Raw genomic sequence first — 27,423 nt, 5'->3', positions numbered from 1 at the left:
GTTATAACACATAATTCATAATTTGTATACTTTAAAATTAAAAAAATCAGAGTAATAGTTTAAAAAAAAAAAATACATAGTTAATTTGAATCTTTATAAACTGATTACAAATAAACATATCCTTTTGGACTGTAAAATAGCCAAGAGAAAAAAAACAAATAATTTACTTGATAGAAAAAAAAACTGTCTTTCATATAATATAAAGTATTGATAATGTAAACTATAACAAATTATAACCTTGGTAGTCTAATAATTAGCATAAAAGAGGACATAGATTATGCACTTAACTTTGATACACAATCATCAAACACCTGTTTAAATTTATTAGCTATTTCTTCATTCTTGAAACGCACAGCAAGCATCTCTTTTTGAGGCTCAGGATTATCTTCAGTTGTATTCATACACGGCCAACAAAACGCCTTGTTTGAAGATATCATAGGTACTAGTTTTATATCTGACGATATTAAGTGGTTACATACAACTTTAAATACCTACAAAAACAAATAAAACCGTATAATAAAATTAAATCTTTAAAATAAAATGTTAATAACTATATTTTTTTTGGTAAGCTTTACCTTTTCTCTTCTAAATAAAAACCGGTAAGTATTTCTTTCAGGATGAAATAATACTTTCATTTCACCAATACCTCTTTCTTTGTATTCACTTCCATCTTTGCGAAACAATTTTGAACGTTCACAAAATACTATAAAACACAAACAATTTTAGGTTAGCAGTGAATAAATTTTTTGTTTAACCATTACTTACATATTTTCTCGTTTTCTTCTCCTGTTGATACTTCAATAGCATCAGGAAGTGGTATAATTGGTTCAAAATGAGGATCATGGCTATTATCAACTTCTTCCTCACCATTTTCTTCAGATTTTTCACAATTTTTCTCCTCATTAGCGGATTTGTTAAGATTGAAGTTACCTGCCCAAGGATTAACTAAGATAAAACAAAACAACAATTATTAATAAAGTCTTTAAACTATTAATAAATTTTATTTATAGATACCTTTAGGAGTATTTTCATCAACAACAGCTTTATCTTTAACACCAAAAAGACTCTGGCCAAACACTGATTTAGGATCTTTAGGAATTGTTCCAAATTTAAATGGACTATCAGTTTTAGGGCTAAAGTTAAATAAACCTTCTGTTTTGGATTTAATATCATCAGTCTTAGAAAATAATGAACTTTGGGTAGTATTTGATGACTCTGTTGATCCAGAAGCAGAAAATGATCCAAATATTGAAGAAGTGTTCACAGTAGAGGGAAGACCAAATAAGTTTGTTGATTTAGTATCATCTGTTTTAGTAGAATCTGAAGAGAAGTTTCCGAAAATTGGTTTGGATCCAAAAATAGGGACATTATTAGGTGTATTCTTTTCAAAAATGTTAGTTGAAGATTTATCGCCAAAAAGAAATGTGGTAGTTGGAAAAGATTGAGATGTGTTATTTGTTGATGTGACTGGCGTAATATTTGATTCTGACACACTAACTGATACTGTATCTTGTTCTTTCACTCTTTCAATTTCCTAAAGTAAATTAAATTGTATTAATATGTACAAAACAATAATATAATATTATGATATTTGTAAGTCCAATACACAATATACAAGTTTTGTTATTAAGTATAAGATTAAATACATTAAAATTTAATTCTAATAACATATTTTCAACTTTCGCGAGATTGATAATGTTATTATTGAAAAACAGACCAGGATAATCTTGTTAATAATTTAAAATGAAATAAATCCAATTTAGGATAATAATTAATAACATGCACACATAATACTAATTCAAAGATAGTAAACATGAATACATCCATAAAATTGTCAATTATAATACTAATAAATATTTCTTTGATTCAGTAATAAGCGATCATATATAATAAATAAAAAAAAAAATCTTAAGTTTTAATATGCTATTAAATTTTTTTTTTATAATAAAATTTCTTCCTGCTAAGATAAAAATAGAAAGAAGAATATTAGAAATATTAACCCAAAAAAGTAACAGTTTTCAACAACTTATTCAGAAAGAATCTGTGAAAGTTAAGTCTGAAAAGTGAGATACATTTTTGAAAACTTCAAGAATTGTATAGAATTAAATATTAAGGTGAACTCTTAATGTTTGTAAACCAAATATTTAATTTAATTTATTTGACATACTATGAAATTAATGTTTAAGTTCTAGACTAAAAATTATTTTGAAGGTTTAGTACTTGACAGTTTCTAATATTTATTTTTTTGCTAATTTAAAAAGAAAAACATTTAAATGCAATAAAAATTTAGAAAAATTAAAAATATATGCAGTCAAATTGATAAAATAAAATTACCTTTTCGTTATCAGTCTTCGGAGAAATAATTGCATCATTTACCTCTTCCTTCTAAAACAAATTAATTAAATATACAACAATTGGATAATTTAATATTATATTTAAACTTACAGTGTCAGAATCTTCTTCACAACCTATACATCCTTTACATTTATGTTTTGACTTATAAAGGAAAAATGACAATGGAAGTTTTAATTCTTTAGCAAGTTCTTGATCAGTATCAGATACCATATCTTTAAGTAATTTAACATCAGTAATTTTAACAGACTCTATAAAATAAATAATAAATATCTAATTATTATTTAAATATTAAAATTATAATATTTAAACTGTTTAATTAGTTCAAAACAGCATTTATAAATATTCTTAGTAATACATAAATAGTAAAAATAGTAAATATTAAACAGATAATTTGTTTAATTTCTAATGATTGTTATACAAAAAATAATTATTTAAGGTTGAAACAGAATGGTTAAATAATAAGAGGCACTTACAGCTTTTATCAGTCAGATGCAGCTTGCATCTTATTTATAAAATCAAAATTTACTTATTATTATTATTATTGTTCTTAGTTTTATGGATATACACAATACACATCTTATAAAAATTTATTAAATTGTATAAAATATATTTATAAACATTTTAGATCTTTGTATCATTATATTTATCCATGTGGATCGCATATAAAATATTAGCTACTTCTATTATAAAAGATAAGGGGTGATAACCTTCATTAATCTTTCCATACTAACTTCTTAAAACAATCTTTTTTTTTTTTTTTTTTTTTTTTATTGAGAAAAAGACAATCTATACACAATTAAGCACAATAAGTCATTATGATAACAATTAGAAATTAACATAACATGATTCACATGATAGGGGAAGTCACCCACTGGTAATACCCCTCGCACAAATATTTGGGTTTTATTATATTATATTAAATATCTAGGTGTATCAAGGATAATTGTATAGTTTGATGTTGTTGTTGATGTTGTGTTGTGTTGTGTTGTTTTTTTTCTTTTTTTCAGAGTAGTAGATCACGGTTCCAATTTCTTTTCAGTCTACGTGGAGGTTGGTCAGGGATGAAATTTGAGGACATTTTTTGAATTAGGTGATTAATGTTCGAAGGCAGTTTTATGTAAAAGGATTTGTAGTGACGTTTTGAAAGTTTACTTACTGTTTCGATTTGTAAGTCATTATGAATAGATTCATTCGTTACATACCAGGGAGCACCAGTGATGATTCGAAGTGTTATATTTTGAAATGATTGGATGGGGTGGATGTTAGAAGGTTTGGCTGGCCCCCAAACTTGAATGCCATAGGACCATAGTGGTCTAATAACGGTTTTATATAATAGTATTTTAAGTTTTAGTTTTAGTTTGGATTTTAGAAGAGGCCGGAAAATGTGGAGTCTGCTATTTGCTATTTTTCTTTTAGGTGAGGGCCCCAAGTAAGGCGTTTGTCAAGTATTAAGCCGAAAAACAATCTTATGATTTGAAATACTTTTGCCCCCAAAAATAATATAAATGGTAATGACAATATTAAACTGGTAGTGTATAACAACAGTATTAAAGAATCTTTTAAAAAAATGATGAAAAATGTCAAACAAATAAATTAATTAACTCGCCTATATTAGTCTCTGACCCAGAATTAATTTAATGGAATTGAGTTTTTGATAAGAATAACAAACCAATGAATCATTTAAAATATTATCAAATAATTTCCGAAATTATTTTAAGTGTAAAATATGCACAGGAAATATATCAAAGCAATTAAACTGTAATTAAATTAAGTTAAATATCATGTTAGATTAAATGTGTTTAATACTTTATTATGTTATTCCTTTATTGCATTTACTTATTATGCCAAGGTACAGATTGTAATTTATTAAACAAAAAAAAAAAAAAAATTAAATTAAAAAGAAAAAAAAAAAAAGTTAAACATTAAAAATGGTAATATTAAATATCAACATTTTTATAATACATAGTACATACCTTGATTGTCTGACAACTTTAATGAAGCAGAATTATCAATAGAAAATGAAGGCTTTTCAATTTTAACTGCAACAAATTAATAAATGCTTTATCAATACTCTTTTTGGTCTTATACCTAGGTTACTAATTATTTAAAGTTGGCCATCTTTGATCTAAAATAACTTGATGTCTAACCTCTATTACACTTACAACCAGCTATTTTCATCTCACTATACCGTCTATAAAACTGCACTTTGGTCTTCTTATCTCATTCATTTTACATAATTTTCATAAAACTCTCACACACCTAAATATTACCTTTTCACAATATATCTGAACCATTAACTTATTCTCCATTACTAGTAAGATTCCTTGATGTGGCTTGCAGCAATTTCAAGTAAATAGTACAAGCATTTAGTAATTCAAACACTACGCCAATACTTGATTTTTGCAATCACCATACGGCATAAAGTAATATCTTACTTGAATCTCCCACATTATTAAACCACTAGCCTTGTCTGTGACATGACATTAATTGAAATTCTAATCATGTTCAATTTTAACCATCGCTATATGGTTCTTTTTGTCTGTTAACCAACCATTGTACTTTAAAAAAATTTGAATGTTATTTTAAAAAAAAAAATTACCGTTTGAGCTGAATTGTGTTTTTTCATTTTCCAACAAAGATTTTTGTCTATCATATCCATCACTCTCCTCATTATCAGTTTCATCAGTTCCTTCGATACTTTCATCGGCACTTTTATCAGAATCATATTTTTCTAGTCCAGCACTTTCTTCTCGCCATGTTAAGGGTTTTTGGTGGACAGCAGTCTTAATTGGAGCACCAAATGTATTTGTGTGATCACTTGTGCTCAATGAACCAAAAGACACTGTTGATGATGTTCCAAATGTTGGCATAACAAACGGAATACTTGGCTGAGAATTACTCAAAGCATCTCCAAATTTCAATGAGGATGAAAATGACGTTTTTCCAAATGTAAAACCAGTTGATGGTTGGCTTTTAGTAGTTTCATCATCAACAACTGCTCCGGGCTTTATGGTATTACATGCAACACACTTTACAGTACTTGCATTATTTGATAAATAACATGCGTTACAAGTCCAGGAGCCAGGTTTAGGTTTAAATTGAGCTAAATCACTTAATTTGGGTAATGGTTTACTGACATCTGGTTTAACATCAGATTGTTTCTCAACTGTTTTAGCTTCTTCAGTGTTGGAAACTTCCTTCGATTCTTGCAGTTTATTTTTAACTTCATTAAATTTATCTTTAAATGCATGAAGCTGTTCAACAGTTTTAAATCTGATAGCAAACAATTCTTTTTTACTTTCACCTTCAGAAAAATCTTGGCCAATCCATGACATAGCTTTTTCAGATGAAGCCAGAGGTTTCAATTCCAAATCAGCAGTCAACCTTTGGTTACAGCAAATTTTAAGTACTATTTCTCTTCTCATTAACAATTGATAATAATCATCTTTAGGGTTGTGTAAAATTTTCATTTGGCCAATTCCTTTCTCTTTCCATTCTTTGGTATTTGAATCATACCTGAGAAGTTTTGCTCGATCATCAAAAATAATTTTAAGTCCTTCTTCACCAGTAACTACATCTACCTTATCAGGTAATGGTATAACTGGAGAAAATTCAGCAGTCGGAACAAAGTCTTCAGATTCTTCATTTGGTTGACTTGAAGAATCATTGTTGGCATCTTCTTTTGATTTAATAATAGCATGTGGGGAAGGATTTGTTTTAACATTAAAAATAGTACTACCTGCACCTGGGAAACCTTTGAAATCAGGAGAGTTAGTAAAACCGAAATTTGGAGAACTTTTTGCTAGTGTACTAAAGTATGATGTTGCCGATGTCCCAGATGTAAAATCTAGTTTAGGAGTAAACATTGCAGATTTTTCTTCAGTATTACTTAATGAAAATAGTGATTTTTCGGTAGGCTTAGGAGTAGTCTCTGCAGAAAATACTCCAGACTTAGATGTATTAAATGAAAAAGATTGTTTATCATTTGTATCTGTTTTAGTTTCAGAGGTTAATGGTTTTAATAGCGATTTAAAACTTGGTGTTGCTGTATCTCCACCATTAGGTGTGGAAAAACTCAAATTAGAGAATAATCCTTTTGGTTTTTCTGGAGTTTTATTTTGTTCTTTGGGTGTAGCAATTTCATTTATAATAGGTGGGGAACTAAATGTGAAACCACCTAATTCATGTTTAAGTGATTTTTCATTTTCCAAAGATAATGTTAAACTTGAATCTTTCTTTACTTCAAAAACAGATTCACTATAATCATCCTTAATGCTAGAATCAGCTAATGAAGTATTTTGAGAACTGGGTTGTTTATTTTCATTGAATACTCTTACAAACTCTTTACAATCTTCTACTGTTTTAAATCTTGCACATAAATTTTCAGCTTGTACTTGAACAGCATCAGAGAAATCGTTAGCTGACCAAACAACAGCTTTATCACCTTTAGGTTTTAACTCCATATTGTCATATAAAAAGTGATTAGCACAAACTTTGTGTACTTGTTCTCGTCTCATAACCAATCTAACTTTGTTTGTATCATTATTTCTTAATATTTTCAATATTCCAATACCTTTTTCTTTCCATTCCTTTTCAACATACTTATACAATTTAGCACGTTTTTCAAATAATATTGTATCATTTTCTTCACCAGTAATTTCCTCAATTTTATCAGGCAATGGTATAATAGGTTGAAATTCAGGTATAGGATCATGTTCTTCAGTATAACTATCATCAGTTGCAGAATTTCTAGACTTATTTAATGAAGCTTCATAACTTTCTTTAAACGTTGACAAAGGAGATTGAAATGAAAATTTATCAGTATTTGGTTCAGCAACAGATGAAATTGGCTGAATTTGTACCCCATGAGATATAAGTGACTGAGATTGACTATTAGCCTGTTGACTATTGAATTTAAAAGGATAGGATGGAGCTTCAGATGTAACCAAATTACCGCCAAGAATATGGTGTGTTGGTATAATAACACTTAGAGGAGGCTGGGACACTGGAGGTCCAGTTGGTAAAGTATCAGATGATGTTATATTAACATTTGGGTTAGGAGCCATTGAATAAGATGGAAATTGATTCGATTGACTAGTTTGATTAAATAAACCAAACTGCTGGAATGGTAAGTTAGATGAAAATGGTAATTGAGTTGTTGGAAAATTTATTGTAGCCAATTGAGTTTGATCATCAAACGCATTTTGAATACATGATGATTGATCATAATTAATTTTATCAAATTCCTCTTCATTTTCTGCATACACAGCATACAAATCATCATGTCTAGTTTTTATTTCATTCATTGCATTAAGTTTTTCCATCATAACTTCTTCAAGTCTATCAATACGTTCAATTAGTACACTGTCAGTTACAGGTTTATCACAAGAGGTAGCATTAGAATTATTTGTGGTAATATGTTGAGACAACTCATTTATTTTATCAAATATTGAGGTTTTTGTATTGCTAAAATGATCAAATAATTTATCAACTTTTTCTGACATTGATCTTAATGTTTCTATCATATTATAATACTGCAATCCTAAAGTTTGACATTGTACATTCTGTGATTGTACAGCTACTTTTAATTCACTTAGTAATTTGACATCAGTTTCTTCATCTACTGTTTTTCGGACCTACAATTTGAAATTAAAAGATTATATAAGTGTGGAATTATATGTATTATATCATATTATCAGTTTTATTATTATTAATTACTGTAATGAACCATAATTTTGTGTGCTACATAGTTCTAATTGTATTAAAGTAACAAAGTAATTTCATAGTAATTGGTCTGTTTTTGATCATACTTGTTAATCATTTGCAGCCAATTAAAAATTATAAAATACTGTAATAACTTCTGCATAAATGTATTTTATTACCATTGCACTAGATGGTGTATTTAAGGAATAATTGGGAAGTAATAGTCCCCTTGGCCCCTTTTTTTAGCTTATACTCAAATGGTTATAGTTGGTTTTATTTTATTTATCACTTTATCAATAGATAATAAAATGCTAGGATATTTGAAATAGACAATTTTTGTCATATCTCTTCCCTTAAAGAAACCCTTAACACACCACTGCTTGTACTTAATCTATTTCAATAAAATATATATAATGTATGTATGCTTACTGGAGTGACAGGCGATTTAACAGGAGTACTGGTTACATTGAGAAATGATCTATCTCCAAATTTATTGTATAAGTGTCTCCTTGATATATTTATAGCATCATTATAATCCTCTCCGGACAAATTCAAATTGGATTCTTTAAAAATAATAACAATAAAAATTAAAGACAGAAAAATTTTTTAGTTAGTATTAATTCTACAAAAATAATTCTGGTAAAATCAAAAACAAGAATAAATATTTAATTATTATCATATATAAATAGTATTTTCTATATTTAATAATTGAACTGTCAGAAAATAATTTAGTTAAACTAATTTAAAATGTTTATTAACCAAATGTATAAAAACACAAAATATTCTTCACAAATAACTTTTCAAGGAAACTAATCTATATGATTAAGTAACAAACATTAATGAAAATTATATAATTTTATTCTTAAAATAATATTTGGACATATTACTTTCATGTTTTTAAATGTAATAAAATATTAAAAATTAATACTTACGATTATTAAGAGTTCCATTCATATCAAAATCGAATTTTAAATCTAATAACTCTTCTTTTAATTGTAAGTGCAATGGATGTTGAGGTTTTTTCTTTAAACGATCTTTTGTAATATTAAGCAATTCTTTGACTTTTGCAATCAACATATTATTTGTCTCTGTTAATGTATTGTCCGTAGAAGTGTCAATAGAAGGTGATTTTATCATTTTCTTATGAATCTATAATAAATTATTACCAAAAAATAAAGAAATGTTTAAGCCAAATAATTTAAATAAATCAGACTAAATTTATTTAATACATAAACAGTAAAAAAAGAAAATTAAATTTATGGTTTTGTACAATGTTTTCTTTTAGTAGTAGTACAATATATAAAATATTCATAGCAAACATTTTTATATTAGTTTAAAAAGTTCAATTTTGATAAAATAGTACATTTAAAAGGAAAAAAAAATCAAGCTTTTTGCTTTGTTGTATAATTGACTTGGATTGTACCATTCCATTGAGTAAATCACTGTAATAATCTTAAATTTAAATACAATGATAAAACATTGTATACAAAACAAACTTTGATCATTGACAACAGTTTGTCAACCAATACCTTTAACTTCAAGGAAATTAATTTTTCTATATCTATTACATACTCAAAGTATGTTGAGACCTTTTTTTATCAAAAATATATATGTTATTCAATTTTTAAAATTATTATTAATTTACATTTTAATAGAATTTAAATATGCAAAAAAAAAATTAAGATAAGGATTTTTTTAAATATAAAAACAATTATTCACACTATTAGTAGATATTAACTTTACCATTGCTTGATAAAAAGATGCATATGGTGAATTAATGTTTTTAAATGCTTCTATAGCCTCTTCATTTTGTCCATTATTCATTAACTGACAAGCTAAATAAAATTTACCTTCCTCCAATAATTCAAACACTTCCCCTTGAGTCAATTTTTTTCTAAATTTTAAAATATAAATTAATTGTACATCACAATAATTTATAATAATAAAAAATAATAAATAACAAGTTACCTGTAAAATTCAAATAATGTATTTTTTGACTTATGTTCAATTCCACGTTCAGTAATGCGTTCAAGTAGCTGTATTGCCATTCCCCAGTAAAGTACCGCTCTTTTTTCCAGTCCCTCTTTTAAAAGGAAGTTATCCATAATTTTGTTAGCCTAATAACCCAAATTTAAGAGTTGTAATAGTTTGCAAGTATTTAAGTAGTGTATAAAGTATCTAAATATTTAACTTGATAACAGTTACTATTGATCAAACAACAACAATAACTTATATAGTAGCATTTAAAATCAATTTGTTTTGTAACTCTAAGAATACATTTAAAATTAATTTTAATGTATTCAAACATATTAACTTGGAAGAATAAACAATTATAAAAAGTATTTAAGTACTTAATTTTTTAAAAACTAAAATTATGTATGCTCCAAATTATAAAATAAGGCATATAAAATATAATACCTGACTAGCAAAGTTTTTTGCCAAATACACCATTAACTGTACATCAATTCCATGATTTCCTATTAATCGAATAGACTCTAAACCTTGGATAGCAGCTTTTCTTAATTGTGAAACATGTTTAACATCAACATTTTTAGAATAAATTTTGTAAATTGATTTCCACCTAAAATATATTACATATATATAAATATATATACACATTTAACTCTTGTTTATCAACAAGAACTCATTAAAAAAAAAACGTGCAATGAAAGCTATTTTACCAATTTTCTTGTTCTGATGTTGTTAACTGATCAGTTATATTAGATGGGAATGTCTGTGGTGCTTTAGGATCATTTCTTTGTGATTGGTTATCCAAGAATGAAGCAACACTTAAAACTAAAATAAAACATTCATACAAAAAAAGTAATTAGTACCTAACTTATTCAATATTTTAACTATTTTTGATATCCAGTATAGTAAAAATAATATATAAATTTAGATCTCGGACATTATAGAAGCCAGTAAAAAATAAGAAACTTCATGAAATTCTATTTTCAACAAAGGTAGACAGGCAAGTAGGATATTGATCTCTCTCTGCTATACATTAAGTACATTATATGTTACATGGGTCACTATATTGGGCATGTTAAATTTGAAATCAATAATATATCTTATACACGAAAAAAGAATTTTGAGTAGAAACTGTCTATTACTCTATATCACCAAGTATATTCAACAATATATATTTTTGCTATAGCTATCAATCATTTATTTTCTTTTAATATTACAGTAGTAGGTTGATACAATTTTTTCCAAAAATATTTTTGGTATTTGGTTATAATAATTACATATATATATTTTTATACCATATTATATAAACTTATGTGACTCAATATTTAAAAAAAATATTTCTATAAATACTATAAAAGAAGGAAAAATAAATTCTTAACATAGATGGATAATATCTTAAAGTTAATCATAAATATCAATGTTTAGAGTTAAATTCATAATAATTTTAAATGGCTATAAGTTTTAAATTTCCACAAAAGTTTTTAAATTATAACAATATAATTAACATAAAGGTTTAAATAAGTAATTTCATCCAAATTTGAACTAAAAATGACGATAAAAAAATAATTGTCAAAATATAATTTTAGTACGAAATACTTACAAGGAATTTTAAACTAAATTTTCAATACTATATAAAAAGAAGTTTTTTTTGTTATTTTGACAAATACATCAAAATTCTAAATCCAAATGCATGTAAAAATATATTTATTTATAATATTATTTAAGTAAAAGAAAAACTTATGTGGAATTTCCTATTACTTTTACAAGAATTTAAACCAATCAAATAATTGTAATTTAAATTATGGGTATAAAAATATATTTTATATGAATCTTTAACTAGAAAATAATTTGTACACTTATGAGATTTAGGTTCCTATAAAAAAAATAGTGATTAAATGTTTAATTTTTTTTTTTAATTGTAAAATAATGAACTTATGTGGAGCTTTCTTCAAAATTTTCAAAAAAATGTAAGCAATAAATAATTTTTAATTAAAAAATTGAAAATTTCTCATGCTTATGAATAGCTCAGTCAAGAGTTTGAAAATGTTATTGTAAACACAATATAATATAAACATATGATAGTTTTGCAAGTATTCATTTTTGAGCTGTATCAAATAAACAAAATTGAATTTATGTTAAAATTTTTTTATTTTTCTCTATTTATAGAAAAAGAAAGGCAATTTTCTATTAAAATTACCTTTATTTATCAAAATTTAAGCATTTATATTTCTTCAAAAAGCAAGGGACAAAAAAAAAGAAAAGAAACACTAAATCGCAGTACTTAGAATCTAAAAACTGATATTTTTAGATTGCTGCAATTTAATTATGTTCCTTGATTTTTGTAAATTAATATTTTGTATGGTATAAATAATCTATAAAGATTTGTTTTTTTTTGAAGAAGAAATCAAGTCCTAAAACAACATTTCAATAAATGCCACTAGATTCAAAAGTCTCTAGACCATTATTATTTTAAACATTATGCAGGATTTTATAGTTTATTGAATTCTAGTTTATCCATTCATTATAAGGAATATGAAAAGTATTTAATATTAAAAAAATAAATAAATAAATATTAATATTAATATACTATAATAAAAGTTTTAACTCAAATTAGAGAATCTATTTTATTAAAATATTTAGGAGACACTCATCCTAAACATAGATTAAATTATAAATTCTCAATACCTGTAGCATATAAAAATGTATTCATGTCTATTTGGCAAATTGACTCAATATTGGTAGATGCAAGTGAATTAGTAGCCAAAGGTAATTCATTAAAACTTTTACATCCAAATCCAACTGGAAACACTGTGTTCTTAGTTAACCTTATTCCACATCCTTTGTTTTCACTTTCTAATAGTTGTAATCCATACCAAACTAAATGATGTAATGAACCTGGACGACTCATCTCAAATGACAACACTTTAAATAAAAGTTATAGTTATTTAATCACAAAAATCAACTTTTTGGCAATCTTAAGTATATACTCACTATGTTTGGGAACAGCATATTGTATTAGTTCTGGAATATTATAGACTAATTTTTCAGGAGAATAGTGGATAAAAAGTGATGTTGGTATTCCTTTAGCATATTCTGGATCATTAAATATTTTCTATGATAAAAAAGAATTAGTAGGATAAGATATTATTACATAATATATGATACTAATAAAGTACAAAAAGTAGGCAATATGCACATTTCCCGGGTAATGTGAATTGACGGTTGTCATACATGCACATTTTCAAAAAAAAGTCATTGTTCAAATCTACAGTTCATCCAAAATCAAACTGTTCAATACCGCACACATTTAGCTAAAACTACATAATCTCTTGGAATAAGACACTAGTTAATCATATTTAATACATACTCTAACTGACAATAAATTAAAAATCTTTTGTTGTACACCTTATTTAGTTATTTAATAATTTTATTTTTGATATTTATAGAATTATTCAACAGAGATTTATGGTACCTATATTGGATATTAATATTTTTGTCTCACTAATAAGATTATACCATTATTTTAAACGATAGCTAGCAGTTTATTTCTACACCTTAAAATATCCAATTAAGATGTAAAATACACCATTTAATACATAATTTTCTACTATCATACATATCAGTACTTAAGTGCCAATACAGATAAAATAGTAAGTATAACACCGGCAACCACATTTTAAGTGAAATTTCAATAGTCAAATCACTGCCGACAGTCTAAGTATTATTTATAAGCAATTGAATTTATTTAGTAGAATATTTGTAAAAACTAGGATGTAAATTTAATTAAATCTAAGTAGGTATTATTTGTTTTATTAAAATATTATTACAATTTGTTTAATAACTATAAATATTTAACTTTTAACTGTCAACACAAAGTATTTGTTTAAGAATTATCAGATCTTCAAATTTTCCTTTTTAATCATGAGAAAAATGCATAGCTATGAATGGCAAGTGTGCGGTTTTGAACATCTATGAGAAAACTATCCAAGCCTAATAGATAAAGTAAGAATATTATTCAGAACTAAAATTTTTTTTTACATAAAATAACTTTAGTACTAAAACAACAATGTAATATGATTAAAATTTTGTACAAACTGGTATTTTAATTTTTTAAAAATTGGTCAATTGATATTGGCCTAACCATTAAAAATTAAACATAGGTTAGGTTAACCTAACCAAATAATTTGGTTGATGAATACATAATTATAAATATTATGAACATACATTTAATAAAAATAATTACTGAATTACTAATTGTAATACTACTTGTACAAATTAAATTTTAAAATATACCTTATAGTTTGTTATTTTCCAATCATTGATACATAATAATTTAATATTATCAATAAAATGTTCATCTTCTTTCGCCATCATAGCTCGTAATACAAAGCCACTTTCTATTATCCTTCTAGTACCTTCTAATTCCCATAAAGCTACATTTGATTTTTGTTCCATACTAAATTCTTTATTTGTTATACTTTCAAATGCTTGTTTATCAATTGGAGGCGCTAAGGACATTAAAAATAATGGTGCAGCTAATTGGTTAATTTTATACCAAGATATTGATTTTTCCTGAAAAGACAAAATAACATAATTAAAAACTTGCAAATATTTGAAAAATAAAGGTTAAATTATATTACTTTTTTGGCGAATTTCATAATTACACTAGCTAAGTGAAAATAAAACTGATTAGATAGATGTTGTATGAGACTTCGGTAAAACTCTGTCTGTGGAGATGATAATTGTATAGCTTTATATAGAGCCTGATCAAGTCTAAAATAAAAATGTATTAATATAAATTTAAAATAGATAATAACTATATAAATAAATGTATACCTATAAAGAACTTTATAACATTCCGATACATTTTTTTGTTTACTTGTTTTTGACTCACTAACAAATAAAGAAGCAGTATATTCATAAATAGGCAATACTCGTGAATAGAATTCCCAATTTACTGTATTTGAAGTACCATATGCCTATTAATAAAATTTCAAGCACATATTTTGAATACCTATATTAATATTTAAATTGTTTAAATACATACTTCACATATCTGAGAAACAGTCTCATACCATTCAACATTATCTTTTTGGAACTTGCAAGTTTTTTCTATGTTAATTGCATACGAAAAAGCTTCAGACAAGCGTCCGGAACTTTCAAATAATTTTAACTGTTTAATTCTAAGATTTATATCTTCTGGCCTCACAGATATTTCAGCTAAAAATACACACAGTAAGAATTATTAAATTTAAATAGTATTTATAAATGCATACCATTAAGCAAATTTTCCACTTTAGAAGGATCACAATTTCCATTTGATGTTAATAATCGTTCTTTTAATTTATAAACAGTAGGATGATAAGGATATAAATCTTCTGTTTGCTTACATATTTTTTCAGCTTCAACTTCATTTAACTTAACAGAGGGATCAATCATAAGCTCACAACCTACACAAATTAATTTCTTTAGTAAATGTATAAATAATATAATAAAATATTTATTTTAATAATTTACTTACATAATAATAGTAGTTCTGGTTGGTTAGGGGTTGAAGTTAAAGATTTTTGATACTCTATAACTGCTTTTTCTTTATTACCAAGTTTATCATAACAATGACCAAGTAAACGACGTCCTTCAGGTGAATTCTCATTCACACTCAAAAAAGTAATAACATATTCCTTAGCTAACTCAAATTCAGATACTTTGAAATACATACGAGCAATAGCTAATCCTTTAAGCTTTTTCTGAAATTAAAAAAAAATAAACAAAAAAATCTTAATATTATCTTACATAATAAATTATTTATAGAGTTATATTGTACTAATAATAAATACAAAAACTATACTCTAGCCCAAGGAAGAATAGGTATTGTTTGATCATTCATAAGTTAATTCATGAATCCTCAATAAAAAATACTTGATAACCTACTTATTAATTTAATTTTTGACTTAATTGTTAAAGTAAAATAGGTTTTCTCATTACTAAATTATTGAAAAAATGGAAACTAAAATTCTCAAATAATGAACAAATGGCACGTGTTAAATATAGAAAATCATTTGATATTCAAATAAAAAAACTATATAATTAACTGGAAAATTGATTTTTCGTTTTAATAGAAGCTGAAAAATAATTAATGAAATTAAAGAATGAATACAATCAATTAATTAGAACTATCAACCTTAAAAATTTATTTTTTAAGTTTGTTAACTGAAAATTTTTATTCAAATATGATTTGAAACCTATGAATTATTTATAAAATACAAACATGTTTTTTATACCAATTTTACTTATATTTTAAGTAATTTTTTATATTACTAAAATAATTTGGTAAAATTTAAATATATCTGAAGATATTTTTATGTTTTAAATATGAGCCTTAGTCAAATATAATAATGGTAATTAGACTACCCCTTAGGTTGGAAAATAATTTTTGTTCCGTATGGTTGTTTTAGCAATATGCTAGTCAACCTTGAATGCAGGTGATTTTCAACCATAATAATTAAGTGATTACACAGAGAAATGTGTAGTTAAAGTATAGAGTAAAATAGATTCAAGAGTAAAATCACAAAATAATTAATCATATATGAGAGAAAATGAAATTATCTTTAAATAATCAGAATATAAAAGATAAAAAATAACATAATCTTATTTATTGTTGTAACCCATTAATTTGTGTCATAAAACCATTTGTCTCATCACTATTTGAATTTAGAAAAATTTGAGTTTGAACAAAAATTATAGGTAGGTCTAGTAAATCAAACGATTCAATCCGTACGGCTTGACCGAGCACCAGTGAACAACACCCATTTGACTACAAACCTCATGTTCGTTGCTGAGTTTATCGAACTGTTCTTGCACATGGCGATCGATATCCTTTTTCGACCGGTACAACACAGCGTTCCCAACGCCTATCATTTTTCTCTTCGGACCACCACCAGCACGGATAACAAAAATAAAAACGAAAATAGACTGCAAAAACAACTATGGTTATTACAGTTGGAGGAACAGGTCAATATCAATTTCGAAAGAAATCGCTGATACTATTTGTGGACACCGACGTTGACTGGACGTTATTTCAAATGTAACGTTACGTAAACAAAGGACGAGCGAACGAGACAATGAAACGATATCGCTGACTGTAAATTGTATTAAATGAGCACATGACACGACCAGTGTAAAGCCGCTAAAAACGCTTTTTACAATCCCGCGTACGCCGCGACCCGTGTTGCTGTGAAACGGTTTTTGCCCGTGATTGGTTGTCACGTCCGGATTCCAGTGCCGCCGGTCATAACGATCGACTAGGCTACTACAGTGTAGCCAAAGTTATTTTTAATTAGTTTTCTGATAATACGACCTCGGTCTCGCGGACAGCCGGCGGTCCTTGGCGCTTGGCGTCGGCACGTCGAGCGCGTCATGCAACGGTGCGATACTGCGATAGCGAAATTCGATTGCAAACAAAATAATGCAAATTAACAAATGTGAATGCGAAACAGATTATTGTTAATTTAACAGGCTTGAATGAGCGCGGCGCACATCATTTTATTATTATAATATTATAGTGGCATTTATATTTTAGCTGCTATATCCGTTTACTATGTAGAAAGTTATAATTTCATGTAGTATAGTCGTATAGACATAGTACCTAGTGTTAAACTGTTAAAGAGGGGGTGGGATTTTGAACTATTAAAATCTGAGTCATATTTTCCTTTATTCTTGTACTTTTATTCGTGTATTACATTAATTTTGTTATAAATTGTAATTGACATCAACGAAAATTAGAAATATGGACTGGTTATCATAACAAAAAAAATATAAATAATTGCAGTGTACGATTAGGTAGTAGGTACCTAATAAATGAAAATGGCATGTGTAAACGTTCTTAATCTTAAATAAAAACGTTTAAAAAAAATACTATGTTTATCGTTTATCCGTATTACTTATAAGTTTATGATGTTATGAAATGTAAATGCGTTGCCAACTGCAGTCTGCAGATAAAATATTGCGAATTTTGACTAATGACTAGAGAATGATACAATAATTGTAAAGAGCTGTTTATTTTTTTTTTATTACCGTTAGTTTTAACGGACCAAATATACCCGCAACATTATATTCTAGAAAACACCTAAAACCTATCAGTGAACTTGTTAAACTGATATTAATTACTAAAGCTAATTCAAGTATATTTTAGAAACCAAGGATTTCTTGTGCTGGACAATATGCTTATTGCTTAGTAAGTAGTAGATTACACAAAATAAAATTTAATAATAAATCATGAAAAATCCATAAACGTTAGACTTTTCGAACATCTATCTTACTTGGAAATCTAAAAACTATTATAACAGAGGCGAAATGCGAGTTTATAGGTCGGTGAGATATAAAAAAAAAGTAAACTGTAGGAATAATGACAACATTATTTGGATTTTAGATAATACCACCAAAATATTGAAATAAACAAATCATAATTACAAGTTCACGAGTCACGACGCTCGATAACTGTGGTAGATAGGTAGGTAGGTACTTAAAAATAAAATAAAACATTAACACGAATTATGAGACACATCTCATAGTAAAATGACAACTCGTACGATCACACCTTTCTCCGATTCCCTTTGCATATTATCCCACTAAGAAAAGCAGATAATTTCGACATCATTTATTCGTCTCATATTTATTTTTACGCTGAATTTGGACGTTTTTGGATTGACCTATTTATCACCACGCAGGACATCATCAACTCGTGCGCATGGCTCCCAACTTTCCTTGTTAATACTCTATTTAATGAATATTTTATTTAAAAAAATAAATATTCCGACATATCTGTATAATATATTAGTTATTACATTCTAAAAAAAATATTTTATTTGAGAATATAATAAAACCAAATTATTTGTTAGTACCTATTCTAAAGTACCCATCTATAAAAATACAATCCAACAATACACATGTTATAAAATTATATCAATCAACTTATTTGTAGTAATTAATACTTATATAAAAAACTAAAATATAAATAAACTAACTAGTAGCTTTACAATAATTTATAACCTATGGCCTATTAGTCTAGGAACAGGTCAAAGGGATGTTAGCATATAAATATATTATATAAGAGTGTAAAGTTCACCTTCAAATTCAGATACTTTTATGATTCATTATAATTTATAACATTATACTGACAATATAGGTAGGAACGCATTTTTTAGTTTTTTTTTATGATGGAGAGTGTTTTTAAAATTATTTTACAATATTAACATTATCTAGTAAATTAATACATTGTGCGATGATGGGAGCTTCCAAAAATGTTTTTTTAAGTTCAAAGTTAGATACCTAAGTCCAATTTGTATTTTTATTTCAAAATAGTAATTAATATTGATTAGTTTAAAAAAAATTTATTTTTAAATAAATGAAAAGCCAAGTAAAGAAGTGGATTGTCAATTTTTGATCTACCTACCAGGACATTTTTAAGAATGGCTCTTATGGTATCATAGAAAAAATAATTACTCCCTTCGCTATTAAATGTATCACTGTTTAAATAATATTATAATATTAACTGTTTATATTTTATACAGTATAGGTAGGTACTTATTAACAAAACAAATTTAAAGTTATTCTTTTATTTTACTATTCAATATTTTAAAACAATATCATGTAAGTTATTACTTAATAATGTCTTTTAGTTTCTAATGTATTTATTAATAGATACTTGAAAATATCTACTTGAATGTCTCTTTAACATTCACTTACAATAAACATTTCATATATTTTATAGTTGCAGACAAATTCAAAAAAGTATGTATCGGAAATAAAACCGAAATTATTGTTATTATTTTAATAATATTTAGGTGCTTGAATATTCAAATATCTCAAATATTTAAAAAATGTATAACTTATTATGATGGTTTATACATTTTTAGACTATAAAATCAAATAATATAGAATAAACAAATGAAGGTTGTAGAAATTTTTTTTCGGTACAATTTTAAAATTCAAATTAAACATAATTGTCATTCATTTTTGGTAAAAAAAAAAATGTTTTATCTTATAAGACTAATAAATAGATCTAATTAAGTAAAAAAAAAATATTTTACTAATATTGAAAACTTTAATACTATAACAATATTTAATTTATATAACTATATAATTAAATTAATATTATTCATTAAAAGTATAGATTTTTATTTTAGTGAAGTAGGGACTTAGCATATTATCACAACCCTTTCTTTCTGTTTAACAAAAGGTTAGAAAAGTAGATTAAATTGTATGTAATTTATAAATTATAATGTTCATTATAAATGGTAAAAATATTTTACTATCAGAAGGTATTAGTTTTTATTATGGCATACATGTCACACACACACATAACATATATATAAATAATATTTTAGTGTATTTATATAATTGTTTTTCCTCATGATAGATAATTAATTAATTAATTATCAGCATCACTAATAGATAAATATATATTGCTTGATGTTATTTAATATTTTGCCTTAATTGTGATTCAAAATAAAAAAGTTATTACTTGAATATATACGTAGTTTTTGGTTATCACTATCTAGAATCAAATCAACAGGTTTTTGGGTGTATCAAACCTTCAAACTTTTTCTAATTGTATATTTTATTTATCATTTCATTAATTGTTTTTATTCATTGTGGTAGTATATCACTGACCTTTAAATAATTATATTACATAATCTGATAATCCAAATAATATATGTGTATCTTAACTTATGTAGTAACCATATCATGCATAATTGCTTGAAAAACACATTCTTTGTATTTTTTTGATTTGTCTCAATAAAAATTTACTTGAATATGTATCAATTATTATTGTTATTTGAGTTCCTTCATTATTTTATCAATTCTTAGTCGATCTTCAAAGGCATTTAATCTTTTGTTTTTTTTTCCCTGTAAGTGGATATATAAAATTGTATTTGTGATTTTCATGTCTACTTACATACAATAGATCCATTGTAATAACTAATATGCAAGTATTGTGCTTTGCTGTACTATACCAATAATCACTATATAGTAATAATATATCAAATTGGAGTATACATTTTACCAGAGAGAATATTGTTGCAATATTATAAAAATATAAAAATATTTTATAAAATATTTGTATACCTAAGAAACAGTAGTTTTTTTATTGGTTGGTGATAACTGATAACACTGATAACTAAAAGTATCATAATTAATTTCGTTAACATATGAAGTCTGTTATATAATATGTATAAAATAGAAACTGTTTTTATAGGTGAACAAACATTGTTGTAATTTCAATATTTTTTATGCAAAAAATGAGGTCATGGCTATTGCCAGGTGTACTAAGGAATTTCAATAATATGTATTTGTTTTGAAAACTAAAGTCAATGTGGCATTGTAATTTATGAAACAAATATCTATAATTAATAATTAATTAAAATTCATTGATCAAAAAAAACTGTTTTTATATCAACTGGTCTATAGCTAACTTAAAATTGATTTGTACTTAAAATGGTTATCATTAATCAACATAAACATATGCATATTATAAGATTATGGTCTTGTTTAAATCCATACAAATTATTTTGTCTAAATATGAATATTTTAGATATTATTTTTTTAAATTTAATGATTATAACACAATAAAAATAGGATTGAAAGACGAGCGTTTTTATTTCGAAAAAACAATACTTTGAGTCTATAGTCTAAAATTATTCACAATATCATAACTATGTAATCCAATGACGTAGATATCATACAACAGGTAAACACACAACAAGCGAATCACACGAGTAAAATGAATTCGGAAAATAAACATGGAAAGGCTTGAGTTTATTGTTTTCCTGTACTGTGACCAAGGAAAAACAAATTATAATAAAAGAAAAGAGTACGCTGAGAAAAGAGACTAAAAATTCTTATTTACAATTACAAGGAACAGAAACTTGGTCAACTAATTACAACAATACCAAACAAACTTAGAGTAATACAATAATAATAATTATCATTATTTTAGAAAATAGATTATAAAATAAGTAAATTAAAATTATTGTATCCTCAAATAGTTTGAATAATCATAAAAGCGACTGAATGGACGCATTGATTAATTTACGAACTGAGGTATATATTCAAAGAAAATTTCTTCAGTCTCTTTTCACAGACGGTCTTACAAATTATTAAGTATTTACATCTAAATTATGTTATTTTATGAACACACACAAAAGAAAAAAAAGAATAAGTTAGAAATTAAAAACCGAGTACAATGGAAACAGTAAACTGTCCGAATAGTTTACTTTACAATATAAGAATCCATTTTAATCGGTTTCAACGAAAAATTTCATAACGAGACCTAGTTTATATAGTTAACATCAATGATCGTTTTTTAATGCTAATTATTATGAAATAATGTTTATTATAAATCTAATGGCTGAGTTGCATAAAATAGATTCAAAACAATTTAGGAACCCCTTTGATAAATGGAAAACAAGTAATTAAACAATTCAATGGACCATTAAAATTGTGTGCTCTTATAGATTTATGCAATTCAACCTATATATTATTATTAGTAACAATAATAATGGAACTAACTAAAATAATAGTACTTGTATTATAATGAATGTATAATATAATGTAACATATTAAAAAAAAAAAATTATACGAGGTTAGGCTGCAAATATCACTCATATCACATGTGCCATTCCGACGACGGTTGCCGTTAGCGATTTTTATTTTTTATTTTTTACAATATATTGTGAGAATACAAACATGTCCAAACGCGTTATCAGCAAACAAGCTACTTGCATTTTAGGAATTTTCTTATTTTTAGAAATAACATATTTATGTACAAAAAAAAAAGAAATTAAAACTTACAATTTTGTGAATAATAAAAAAAAAATTATATAAATTTACAAAATGTGTGCCCTGGAAGAGTTGATGGGTGGGGGTGGTGGGCTGGTGAGATCGTAAGTCTGCATCGCCGCTGTGGACGGTCCGTTTCAGCTTTGTTTGACACGCTTTCGGGGCGGTCCAATTGGCGGTATTTGCTGTGTGGCTAGCGCACGAAACGCTTCAGCTATTAGGTGTGGGTGCGACTGTATCATGGTTTTCCAGCCAGTAGTATCCATCACATCGGTCGCATGGCTGTAAAATTGAAAATGTGAATGATATTATGAATATAATGTATTGTGATTAAATTAATTGGATATAATATATAATATTTCATATCACGACTGACGATTGATTGACGCGAAAAGGGGACAGTCAACGACGATAATTTTTACTGTTTATAATACCACAGTTACATAATATTATTACATTAAACATTATTCGATAGCTATTACAGGACTTTAGAGGCCAAACGGCACATACCCAATCCCCCTATCTGTGACAGGTTGATATCGATTTTATTTTAAAACATTGTGTTATATATTTATTAATTCTGGTGATGTTTGCAACTTTTTTTATACATATTAATAGGTAAAAATAAAGTATAAGTTAATACTTTTCATTTTTACCAAATTGGTAAAAAACATTATAATATTGGTCGCAACTTTCACAAAAAAATTTATTAAATCTTTGTTATAAATTTTACAAACATTTTAATACTCAATTATTTTATGTATTTATATAAGTGTTTATAGTCCAGACTTTTAATTTTAATGATGCGTAAATTGTATATAGTGTTAACGTCATTATAAAATATACATTTTTAAATTATAATTAGACTTGGGCCTATCGTTTTATTATCTTTATAATTTTATCACTTTCAAATAATTAATTGTTAATTTAAAACGAAAAATATTTAAAAAGTAAATTAGATATGTGGCTTATTGGATACAGTGATTTTAGATTAGTGTTTTATTACTGATTAGTTTATTTGTGATCAACGACTTTATGTAAGTCATAATGGTAAATGTAATCGAACTGGCACGAGATGATTCAACGGAATAGATTTATTAAACTATTTTCGTAATAAGGCTTTTAGCAGTCTCTATATTGTAGTTCATCGAATTTTATACAATATACATATAATTATTGAACCAAATAATATTAAAATCATTGATTATAAATTTATAAATTACAAGTAGCAATAAATAATATAAATGCTATGCTGTTATATACTATATAATTTATTACTATGCAATGCATATTGTATATCGCATTCGTATTATGACTATACAATATAGTTATGACATGATATAATACTGCCATGTAATTAAGTATAAATATAATGTATACTCACGTGTTAATAAACTCGATTGTTTGTACTTTCAGTTGGTCGGCACTGTGTAGATCGGCCAATATTAATATATCAGCCGCGTTGTCGATTGACAAATTGTTACACAGCGCTTCTTCGCACATGACTTTCAGCCTCTCTAGTGCGTACTGAAAACAGCAAAGAAAAAAAAGTATTAAAACGACGTGAAATAAGTCTAAAAAACAATTTAAAAGCACTAATGAGTAATGACAAAAAAACAAACCTTGTCGGCAGCTGCTAACAAATCATCCGCCATTCTCTCTAAATTCGCTGCCCTACCGGTGTAGATAAACCGAAGCATTTCTCTGAGGACTTCGTGATCTACGTCGGTAATGGCGACACGGTTTTGTTTACGTTCTTCCATCTCGTGCTCAAACATGGCGGCGAACACGGGACTTCTTGCTGCATAATAAACAATAGGGTTTGTTATTTTTATTATGTTACATGTGGATTACGCTATTTACACGATTGACGTGAATTAGCAATGCCATTATGATTATTACCAGCAAGTATAGCTTTGTGTGCTTGGAATTCTCGCCCACTAACCGAAAGCGTTACATCACTAAATTTTTGTATTTCAAATAAATTTCCTAGGTCGTCGGGCAGACGGCATTCAGGTACTTTAAATTGAACTGAATTTGACTGACCGGATATGTTGACACTGTCAGCAACGACGCTTACCTGCAAACGAGCCATCTGTCAAGTCATTATTCGTGCCACTTTTTATTAAATTAAGATTTGCCATGTTTTTATTTTTTCATTTCATTGTAACATAATTTATATATAAATTAATAATCATAATTTTGTTAAGCAACTGAATAGTTCGAAAATGTAAACAAAGGCCGTTTAAAACATGTAATGTTTTAAGGTTTTTGAAAATATAAATTACCTCGCAAAATATGGTAAGCTTATCGTCAGGTAAAAGGCCATTAGCTTCGTCTAATAGAAAATCACGCCTAATGAATTTTTTGAACCCCCAGTCCTTTCCTTGAACGAATCTGTAGGCCCTTTGACTCTCTACACAAACGAAAAAAAAAAACCAAAATTATGACAAATTTTTTTTTATACTCGAAGAATTTTAAATAATTACCCATAGCCTTAGTTTCTTCGCGTTTGGCATTTAAAATTGAAAATTTGAATTTCGCTCTAACCTCAGTCTTGTTGCACGAGACTAGTAGTAAATACAAAGACAAATAGTCTTTGCTCTCCTCGTCTAAGCCTTTAGGATTCACTCGCAAACACCTAAATATAACATGAAATTACATATGCATTAGTAGTATTTTATTCAGAAATTTTAAGAAAATAGTATAGTTGCATAGAAAATAAAACTACAAGTATTTACCATTTCAGTTTGTCGTTTACTCCGGCGGAGAATGTAGATGATTTTAAAACTTCGCCCATTTCTTCTCGACAAAAACTGAAATTATTAATGGTCCACATGTAACTGAACTTAACAACTTTCACCTAAAAATAAAAATAATGTTTAAAAAATAAATAAGTAGGTAAGTTATAATATACAGAGAAAAAAAAATAGCAACTATAAAATTATTGATAAAAATTTATTTTGCTTGTTGCCAATAATAATAATATTCAGATTAGTTGATTTAACAGCAACGGTTAAACAACAATCCAATGTAATCTATTATAGGCTACAGCAGTAGTTTCATAACAATATCAATAAAACATTTGAATTTGACGCCTTGACCCAAATTTAATAGTGCTGAGTTATAAACATCATATCAATGTGTGAAATAATATTCATGATATATTTTTATTTTGAGAATTTTCAAACTGCAAAACACACGGCTGATTATCGTAAAAATGTCATTCTAATTTCGAAACCATTTGAAATATAATGAGAATTACGTATCGATCACAGTCCAAAGAGACGTTACATTGTTCAATACGTTATTATTGCGTAGAATTATGTCGTATGTTGCTAATATATTATACTTGATTGTGTCAATGGATATCATAGGACACACGCGACACGCAATCCAATAAATTTGATACGAAGAGTGTATCAGCATTAATTCCCTACATCTGAGCGTATTTCAAAACAATTATATGAAATTAATATTTGTACTATTTGAAGTGTTAATACATATATATTATAGGTAAAACTGGTAGAAGCACGTATTTTGCGTGCACAATTTGAGCGCGTCAATAGGGTAACCGTCGCGGAGTCGGCGGTGAAGTGCATTATTGCTACGATTATAGGCAACGAAATACCTAAAAATTATTTCGGCGAGAATAATATTATTATTATCATTTGTGGTCATCGGAAATGTGTGCGGTGATCGAAACACGCAGTTCACATTGACTTTACAGTCACCTCAGAGATCGCACGCACATTAATTATATTACAAATTATAATAATGATTGCTATAACGCAAAAAAACACATAATTCTATATCATTTGTGCACGCCGAGGAACCATTGTGGCGTTAAATCAATTTAGATAGCGACGCGCGCGCGTTCGGTTTGGCGGGTGGCAGCTGCGGTGGGTACGTAACCGCCCGCCAGCATAAAGGGCCCGTAAAACGTTGAGCGACCTTGACGACTCCGAGCAGTAGTTAGGGTCATCCTCCGCCGCGCAGAATAAGAGCGAACGGACGAACGAAGAGGTGTAACAACAGCATGCCCGCCACCACCGTTGGTTGTGCGGTGAAGAAAAGAGCACCGGTCATCGGCCCCACCCCCTCATCGAAGCAGGCGCTTTTTCTTTCGGGACATCACACACACACACACACACACACACACACACACACACACACACACACACACACACACACAAGCGCACGGCGCACGCGCACTCCACACAAACACACAACATACACACACATACACCACACACGACACACGTTCATACACACATAATCAGGTCCAACGCTCCAAGGCCAATGTACTCTAACGCACACGACGACGATGACGACGACCATGACGACAACGAGACGCTACCGCTGACCTTGCTTGGGCGGTATCATTATTGCTATCCGATCGTATAGAAGGGGTACCGGAAAGGCATATTGTATACGTCTTATATCGGATATATCATATATTATGTGCTTACTACCACTGCCTATACTACTACTATAATATTGCTGTTACTACTACTACTACTACTACTACTACTACTACTACTACTACTACTA

General features: G+C 27.2%; 2 protein-coding genes across 5 annotated transcripts in view; both read right to left on the bottom strand.

Moving 5' to 3' along the window:
- Positions 1 to 27: 27 nt before the first annotated feature.
- On the bottom strand, positions 28 to 17,244 carry LOC112598030 (E3 SUMO-protein ligase RanBP2-like). Its single transcript, XM_025344334.1, has 23 exons — positions 16,852 to 17,244; positions 15,551 to 15,776; positions 15,306 to 15,479; positions 15,077 to 15,249; positions 14,866 to 15,008; positions 14,670 to 14,802; positions 14,323 to 14,601; positions 13,021 to 13,141; positions 12,715 to 12,951; positions 10,740 to 10,854; positions 10,477 to 10,639; positions 10,027 to 10,175; positions 9,802 to 9,952; positions 8,991 to 9,207; positions 8,488 to 8,621; positions 4,955 to 7,991; positions 4,329 to 4,394; positions 2,446 to 2,603; positions 2,335 to 2,385; positions 1,015 to 1,534; positions 766 to 945; positions 576 to 703; positions 28 to 491 (listed from the first exon to the last, which is right to left on the bottom strand). Exons 1-23 carry the CDS (start codon positions 16,945 to 16,947, stop codon positions 276 to 278), a joined length of 6,867 nt encoding a protein of 2,288 aa, XP_025200119.1. The 5' UTR covers positions 16,948 to 17,244; the 3' UTR covers positions 28 to 275.
- Positions 17,245 to 21,663: 4,419 nt separating this feature from the next.
- LOC112598014 (protein roadkill) overlaps positions 21,664 to 27,423 on the bottom strand; it is a 46,243-nt gene continuing 40,483 nt past the window's right edge. For 2 of the 4 annotated variants that reach the window (XM_025344314.1, XM_025344316.1), the window contains 7 exons: positions 25,611 to 25,732; positions 25,359 to 25,510; positions 25,158 to 25,285; positions 24,772 to 24,964; positions 24,492 to 24,670; positions 24,254 to 24,396; positions 23,007 to 23,151 (listed from right to left, as the gene is read on the bottom strand). In XM_025344314.1, the coding sequence (XP_025200099.1) occupies positions 23,007 to 23,151; positions 24,254 to 24,396; positions 24,492 to 24,670; positions 24,772 to 24,964; positions 25,158 to 25,285; positions 25,359 to 25,510; positions 25,611 to 25,732 (1,062 nt within the window). Of the gene's footprint in view, positions 23,152 to 24,253; positions 24,397 to 24,491; positions 24,671 to 24,771; positions 24,965 to 25,157; positions 25,286 to 25,358; positions 25,511 to 25,610; positions 25,733 to 27,423 lie in introns of all 4 variants that reach the window. The other 2 variants (XM_025344313.1, XM_025344315.1) reach the window with 2 other exon arrangements.

This window comes from Melanaphis sacchari, unplaced genomic scaffold (genome assembly GCF_002803265.2).
Source record: "Melanaphis sacchari strain LSU unplaced genomic scaffold, SCAv2.0 Contig44_pilon_pilon, whole genome shotgun sequence".
NCBI classification, from domain to species: Eukaryota; Metazoa; Arthropoda; class Insecta; order Hemiptera; family Aphididae; genus Melanaphis; species Melanaphis sacchari.
Note: the sequence above shows the minus strand (reverse complement) of the source record. Positions and strands in the feature narration are given on the sequence as shown.